Source organism: Thamnophis elegans, chromosome 2 (genome assembly GCF_009769535.1).
Source record: "Thamnophis elegans isolate rThaEle1 chromosome 2, rThaEle1.pri, whole genome shotgun sequence".
NCBI lineage: Eukaryota > Metazoa > Chordata > Lepidosauria > Squamata > Colubridae > Thamnophis > Thamnophis elegans.
In genome coordinates this window covers 9,459,610-9,467,428 of record NC_045542.1, presented here as the reverse complement: position 1 = coordinate 9,467,428, position 7,819 = coordinate 9,459,610, and the positions used below count along the sequence as shown (strand labels likewise).

The 7,819-nt window shown below is 45.2% G+C and overlaps 1 protein-coding gene across 1 annotated transcript in view; it reads left to right on the top strand.

Moving 5' to 3' along the window:
* Positions 1-390: 390 nt before the first annotated feature.
* LOC116523884 (deoxyribonuclease-1-like 1) overlaps positions 391-7,819 on the top strand; it is a 21,435-nt gene continuing 14,006 nt past the window's right edge. Inside the window, exons 1-3 of the mRNA XM_032238974.1 lie at positions 391-543; positions 3,540-3,700; positions 7,518-7,606. Of these exons, the coding sequence (XP_032094865.1) occupies positions 3,557-3,700; positions 7,518-7,606 (233 nt within the window). The 5' untranslated portion in view covers positions 391-543; positions 3,540-3,556. The remainder of the gene's footprint in view (positions 544-3,539; positions 3,701-7,517; positions 7,607-7,819) is intronic.

The window sequence follows — 7,819 nt, the reverse complement described above, 5'->3', positions numbered from 1 at the left end:
TCCATCCTTCCCAGGTGGGTAAAATGAGGACCCGGATTGTTGCTGGGGGCGATACGCTGACTCTGTAAACCGCTTAGAGAGGGCTGGAAGCCCTATGAAGCGGTATATAAGTCTAACTGCTATTGCTATAAAAGGTATCTTTGGTTGGGTAGATTCCGGTGACACATCCTTGCTAAACAAGACTCTCTCTCCCTTGTGCTAACAACCTGCAGCTTGGCCAGCCACGGAAAACGGGGAATTTCCGAGAGAAAGCCACTTAGACGGGGACTGGGGGGCGCAAGTGAAGTCCTCCCAAAAGAGGCGAAGCTACTGAGCTCCGTCTGCGAGCGCCCTCCCTCTCTGGGTTAGGACCCAGAGTCGAGTTTTCGTCCAGCCTCCGCCCCGTCGGCTGCAGCCCTGGATTGGGAGGGCGGCGAGAAGTGGGATTGACTTGGCGCTGGCGGTCGCCGAACTCCATGTAAACTCCAGTAAAGCGCTTGGCGGTCGAAGGGAGGCAGCGAGGACCGGGTGCATGAAGCAGGATCTCATCGCCCAAACTTGCGGGTAAAAGAAGTGTGTGTGTGTGGCGGGGGAGGACTCGCAGCAATGTCCGGCGCCCTTCCTATCTGTGGTGTGTCTGTCTCACGGCAGACGAGGTTCAGCCCGAGCGACCAAGCCTGCTCTTTAAGGGAGTGGTCTCCAACCTTGGCAACTTTAAGACTTGTGGACTTCAACTCCCAGAGTTCCTCAGCCAGCTTTGCTGGCTGAGGAACTCTGGGAGTTGAAGTCCACAGGTCTTAAAGTTGCCAAGGTTGGAGACCACTGCTTAAGGGTTTGAAATGCAAAGTGTCCGAGTTGCGCCGACCTCTGGATCCCCTCTGGAATCTCGCAAGATCCGTCCCAGATCCCCCCCCCCCAAAGCCGGTTAAATAACAGCCCGATGCCACTTCCCCCTTTTTACTCTACAGCAAGAGCTGTCAAACCAAATACCGGCCCCATTTCCAAGTTCGGATTCTGGTTCTCCCGGGGGCTTCCTTCGTAGTAAACCTGATTAGAATCGGCCCGCAGAAAATGATTTGCTTCGATGGCTCTAGTGCAAGTGTTTCTCAACCTTGGCAACTTGAAGATGTCCGGACTTCAACTCCCAGAATTCCCCAGCCAGCTGGCTGGGGAATTCTGGGAGTTGAAGTCCGGACATCTTCAAGTTGCCAAGGTTGAGAAACACTGCTCTAATGAGTCAGTAGATTTTATCAAGTCATTAACATGCGGGTCCGCGCCCGGGATACGTTGGGCAACTTCGGATAGCGCGTCATAGGTGCTTCTTGCCTTCCCTAAAACGCTTTCGGTACCGATTCTCCTTTCCCCCCCTCTAAAACGCCCTGAAATGGAACGGGAAGCAAGAGCTTTGAGTTATTTATGAATTCATTTTATTTATAATTAATCAAATACGTATAGCTACCCATCTTACCCAAGGCTACTCTTAATTCTCCACTCAGGCATTAGCTGTTTGCAAGAGTTCAAACAAGTTAGCCTACTCTTAAGGACAAGCTCCGGAGCTTAGCCATAAAACAAATTATAGATGCAGAGTTCAATTATAATTAATTGGACGGACATTCTGTCCGGATTAAGGCTATGATATAGAAGAGATACAAACATCTGCCATGGGCCAGGTAACAATCCTCAGGTTCTGACTTTTGCACATGTGTGTCTTTGAGTCAGTCTTAACACCTGGGGACTAAATGGGACAAGTTTGCTGGCAGTGCTTTTAGAAGGGGTTGGTTTATTACCCTTACCTTCTTCCAGGGGCTGAGAGAAAGGGACTGGCCCCATATTACTCTACTGCCATTTGGACCTAGTTCAAATGGCAGTGGAGTAATGGATTTCTTCAGTGCCTTTAACCCAGTGAAGGCGAACCTTTTCAGCATGGAGTGTACAAACCAGAATGTGTGTGCATGCAAGTGCATGTGTGTGCATGCACCAGAATGCCAGAAACCCGAAGACCAGCTGGCCAGCACATGCATTTGGTAGTTTTGGTAGTTTTCATGCCGTTTTGGGGTAGTTTTAGTAGTTTTCACGCCGTTTTGGGGGGCATTTTCAGGCTGTTTTTGGCTCAAAAAAATGCCTGGAAAATAGCCTGAAAACAGCCCAGAAAAATGGCTTGTTTTTTGGGCCATTTTGGGTGCCATTTTCATACCATTTTCTGGCACCCGTGAAGACCAGCTGGCTTGCGCATGTGCGCTCTGGAAACCAGAAGAGGAGCTGGCAATAGCACGTGTGCCCAGAGAGAGGGCTCTGTATGTCTGCGAGACCGCCTACTGCCACATACCTCCCAATTTGCCGGTGAGATCCCACAGGGTGGGCCTCCTTCAGATGCCGTCAGCCAGACAGTGTCGGCTGGCGGTTCCCCGGAGGAGAACCTTCTCTGTGGCTGCTCCGACCCTGTGGAATGAACTACCCCCAGAGATCCGGACCTTGCCCACTCTCATGGCCTTCTGAAAAGCTGTTAAAACCTGGCTATTCCGGCAGGCCTGGGGCTGTTGACCTCATTGCTGAGGTCCAGCCCCGATTAGATCGGGTGCATGGGTGATGTTTTAAATTGTTTTCTTTTATTTATTTTTTATTAATTACTCTTCTTTTCGTTTTGTAAGCCGTCCGGAGTCCTTAGGGATTGGGTGGCCTATAAATCCACTAAATAAATAAATAAAATAAAATAAATGTCACCTCTGGCACTCGTGCCAAAGGTTCACCATCACTGCTTTAGCCACTACACCATCCTGGCTGTCATTTTTATCCAGTCCAAGACCAAAAGCTATATTGGCCCAGGAAGCATCAACATACTCCCTGTGTCTGGACTGGTCTCTGCTTTGTTGCCCTCCTTTCCATTTTTAGCCTAGGTTTTGTTGGGAGAGATAATTCTCCTCCCCTTCCCCTTGTCCCTTCCAGTTTCTCAAGCAGTCTGCTCTCTTTCCGGTTCCACCACAAAACCGCGGTAGACTAAAGCGCGCTCGACGAAAGCGCGTATGTGACGTCATCACAGCGCGACGAAAACAGCACGCTCTGAGCGGTAAACTTAAAATTAACGTGTAAATCTAAACCTAACCCCCCCAAACCTAACCCTAAGCCTAACCCTTAACCTAACCCTAAACCTAACGCTAAACCTACTGCTAACCCTTAACCTAACCCTAACCCTAACCCTAACGCTTAACGTAACCCTAAACCTAACCCTAACTCTTAACCTAACCCTAACCCTAACCCTAACCCTAACGCTTAACGTAACCCTAAACCTAACCCTAACCCTTAACCTAACCCTAATCCTAAACCTAACCCTAACCCTTACCTCTACGTGAATCGGCTTGCTTTAATTTTATTTTAATTTTAATTTAATTTATTTTTATTTGTCGCGCTGCTGATGACGTCAGGTACGCGCTTTCGTCGAGCGCAGTTTTGTCGACCGCGGTTTTGACGGGTCACGAATTCTCCTCCCCTTCCCCTTTCCCCTTCCAGTTTCTCAAGCAGTCTGCTTTCTTTCCCTTTTCTCTCCTTCATTCTTTCACTTACAGAACTGGATCCCTAAGGAATGGAAACGCCTCACTCTCTGCCTGCCGTGCTGCTCCTGCTGCTATGCTCAGGAGCAGCTGCCTTCCGGATATGTGCCTTCAACGCTCAACGCTTTGCTGAAGGAAAGGTGAACAAACCTAGAGTTGTGGACATACTTGTTAAGGTAAGTGGCAAAATAGCACCTGAGTCCTCCCAGCTATTTCCTTCCCCTTTCTCTTTGCGGCCCTTGATAAGAAAAAATATGGAAAACTAATTTCTTTTGCTTTTAAAAAAATAAATTAATTAAATTTCTAGCCTTTATGAAGGTATGGGCAAAGTCTGAAATATTCATCCAGCACTTGAGATCACTACAATGGGGCTGATTTCTTATGTCTATCAGAAGCAAGTCAACTCTCCAAATATAAAGAGCCGAGGTGGCGCAGTGGTTAAATGCAGCACTGCAGGCTACTTCAGCTGACTGCAGTTCTGCAGTTCGGCTGTTCAAATCTCACTGGCTCAGGGTTGACTCAGCCTTCCATCCTTCCGAGGTAGGTAAAATGAGGACCCGGATTGTTGTTGTTGGGGGCAATATGCTGACTCTGTAAACCGCTTAGAGAGGGCTGAAAGCCCTATAAAGTGGTATATAAGTCTAACTGCTATTGCTATTGCTATAAAGCAAGTGAAAACTGGTTTAATAAGCATAAAATGGTAAAAGCTGCAAAATTAGGAGTCTTGGAATTATTTTCTTTTATTTTCACACAAGAATTATTTATGTTACACAAGAAGGGCTGTATATTTGAATGCTGTTTACAAGCATATATACTTTTTAAAATTAAAACGGTGTAAAAGAGGTGGGCTTAGAAGTGTTATCATAGACCAGCTATAGGAAGGTATGGGACGCGGCGGCTAAGACGCTAAGTTTGTCGATCAGAAAGGTCAGCAGTTTGGCAGTTTGAATCTCTTGCAAAACTCGAAGTGGTGCAGTGGTTAGGGTGCAGGACTGCAGACCACTTCAGCTGACTGCTATCTGCAGTTCAGCGGTTCTAATCTCACCGGCTCAAGGTTGACTCAGCCTTCCATCCTTCCGAGGTGGGTGAAATGAGGACCCAGACTGTGGGGGCGATATGCTGACTCTGTAAACCGCTTAGAGAGGGCTGAAAGCCCTATGAAGCGGTATATAAGTCTAACTACCCTTACTACCCTCCCGGCCTTCCGCAAAGCCGTTAAGTCCTGGCTGCTCCAGCAGGCCGGGGGGCTCTCGAAATATCCAGCCCCTCGGAAACTGTGACTGTTGTGTATTTTAAAGTGTTGTTTTGTGTATTTATCCCCTTCCCTTGTTTATTGTAAGCCGCCCGGAGTCCTTCGGGAGTGGGCGGCATACAAGATCAATAAACTCAAACTCAAACTCAACTCAAGCTAACTGCTATTGCTATTGCTATAGCACAGGGATAGTCAACCTTTTTCTAACTACCGTCCACTTTTGTATCTCTTTTAGTAGTAAAATTTTCTAACCACCCACCAGTTCCACAGGAATGGTGATTTATAAAGTAGGAAAATAACTTTACTTTATAAAATTTATAAAGCAGAGTTACAGCAAATCCCTACCCCCTCACCATGAAAGCTGGAACGGCCCACTAGTGGGCCGTAGGGACCAGGTTGACTACCATTGCTCAAGCACCTCGTAATGGAGTGACCTCCCATAACTTGTCCCAGCTTCTGCCAACCTAACAGTTTAAAAGCATGTAAAAATGCAAGCAGAAAAAAAATAGGGACCGCCTTTGGTGGGAAGGTAACAGCATTCCGTGCACCTTCAGCATTTAGTCTACCATTTCACATGAAGATTTTTATGATTATATATATATATATATATATATATATATATATATATATATATATATATATATATATATATATATATATATAAAATATATATATATATATATATATAAAAACACAAATATAACAAAGGCAACAGTAAAAATGTTGGGTTTCTGTCGTGATGGACTCTTGTGACGAGCCGATTGACAGATGATGGAAGCAGTTAGCTTCCTCCCATAATTGGGGCTTACCAGGGGTTGTAAAAATCTAATAGATACCTTTCACCCTGGCTTCGCTGATAAACGGATAAGAGCCTGTGGCCTAATGGCTAAGAAGTCTGCCTAGTAGTAATATAGCCCAGGTTCAAATCCCAGTAAGGGTATGGCTAGCTGATGAGAGCTAAATAGCTTGAAATAGATCTATACTAGTCTCCCTTTATTTATTTATCAGCACAAATAAAAACACACTCACTCACTCACACACACACACACACACACACACACACACACACACATATGTTTGTGTGTGTGTGCGTGTGTATTAATGATTATGAAGGAGAATTACAATCTAAAGCAGTAGAGGCTTGACACAGATTTGCAATCTTGCTAAGTTCACAATATCATTATTTTATATGGGCAGGGAATTTGTTTTGAACTGGAAACATAGTGGTGACCATGCATACTCCTACCTGTAAAATGAAAAGGAGCACTTCAGAAATGATTCAGCCAGGCCACTGGTTTGTACAGATGTTGCCTAAAAGAAAATGGAATAGCAGAAGACCTCTGCCTTAAAACGTATCATGTGAACACATCCTGGTAGATGTGTCCACATGTTATATTAAACTCTTAAGCTGGGCCAGCCAAATATAATCGCTGTCTTCTCATATGATACAAACCCCAAACAATTAAGTCATTTTGTGGTTGAATGTGATGGCCTGGTTTATCCAACATGCCAAGTCAACTAGGCTTCCATGAAATGTCAAACCACAACCTCTCTATTATGCTCTGACCTAGTCTAGCATCTGGAAACTGAGCTTGGGAAAAGCTATTTCATCCTATGCATCCTGTAGAAATCCCAGTGAGGTCATGACATCAGCCCTCAAATTATGTGTTTAATGTAGTTGGCATCAATTGCCTCATGACATGAATAAGTGCATAATTTGTATCATGTGTGCAATGATGCCATAACGTGCCTGAATCCCAGAACTCTGGGTATTCATGTACCAATTCCAGAAGTCCATTTTAAATGGAGAAGAGTAGGGTACATAACAATGCAAAACTCTTGATTCCCTTGTCATTCATCAGTACCCATAATCCAATGCCTTCTCCAAATTATATTTTGCTAAGTTTAGGCTTATTTCTAATTGAGTTATGCTAAGAGAAAAGCAATAGGAGCAACTGGCAGCAACGTTCCTCTCCATCCTTCACACCAGAGGTGGGTTCCTACCAGTTCGCACCTATTCGGTAGAACCGGTTCGTCAAATCTACCAAACCGGTTAGAAGAGGTTCCACCAGTGGACCCGGAAAGCAGGCCACACCTACAGAAGAGGTTCCAAAATTTTTTGAAACCTGCCACTGCCACACACACAGAGAGAGAGAGACAGACAGACAGACAGACAGACACAGAGAGAGAGAGAAAGAGAAAGAAAGGAAGAAATAAATAAAGAAAAAAAGAAAAAAGAAAGAAAAAGAGTGAGAGAGAGATGAAAAAAAGAGACAGAGAGACAAAAGGAAGGAAAGAGAGAGAGAGAGAGAGAGAAAGAAAGAAAGAAAGAAAGAAAGAAAGATAGCAGTAGCTATAGCAGTTAGACTTATATACGGCCTCATAGAGCTTTCAGCCCTCTCTAAGCGGTTTACAGAGTCAGCATATTGCCCCCAACAACAATCCGGGCCCTCATTTCACCCACCTCGGAAGGATGGAAGGCTGAGTCAACCCTGAGCCGGTGAGATTTGAACAGCCGAACTGTAGAACTAAAGTCAGCTGAAGTAGCCTGCAGTGCTGCATTTAACCACTGAGCCACCTTGGCAAGAAAGATAGATAGAAAGAAAGAAAGAAAGAAAGAAAGAAAGAAAGAAAGAAAGAAAGAAAGAAAGAAAGAAAGAAAGAAGAAAGAAAAAAATTCAAAGGGACCCAAAGGGGTTAATTTTATTACTCTGTTCTATTCCTTTTTTTTATGTCTACAGATCTTGGCTCGCTGTGATATTTCAGTCTTACAAGAAGTGATGGATGCAAAAGGAAAGGCAGTGCCTGCTTTGATGGATGCCTTGCGCCAGTGAGTCTGAGGGCTGCACAAGAAACATGATCCCAAAAGATCAGAGGGATATAAATAGATCAGTGACGTGCGGTGAGGTTTATGGCTGGTGAGGCACTCCTCTCCCCCGACACCCCACTGACTAAAGCACTTTCTTTTGCCCGCCTGAGTTCGCGGCAGCCCGCCTGAGCTCTGCTGCGAGCACAGGCGGGCGAAAGAAAGTGCTTTAGTCAG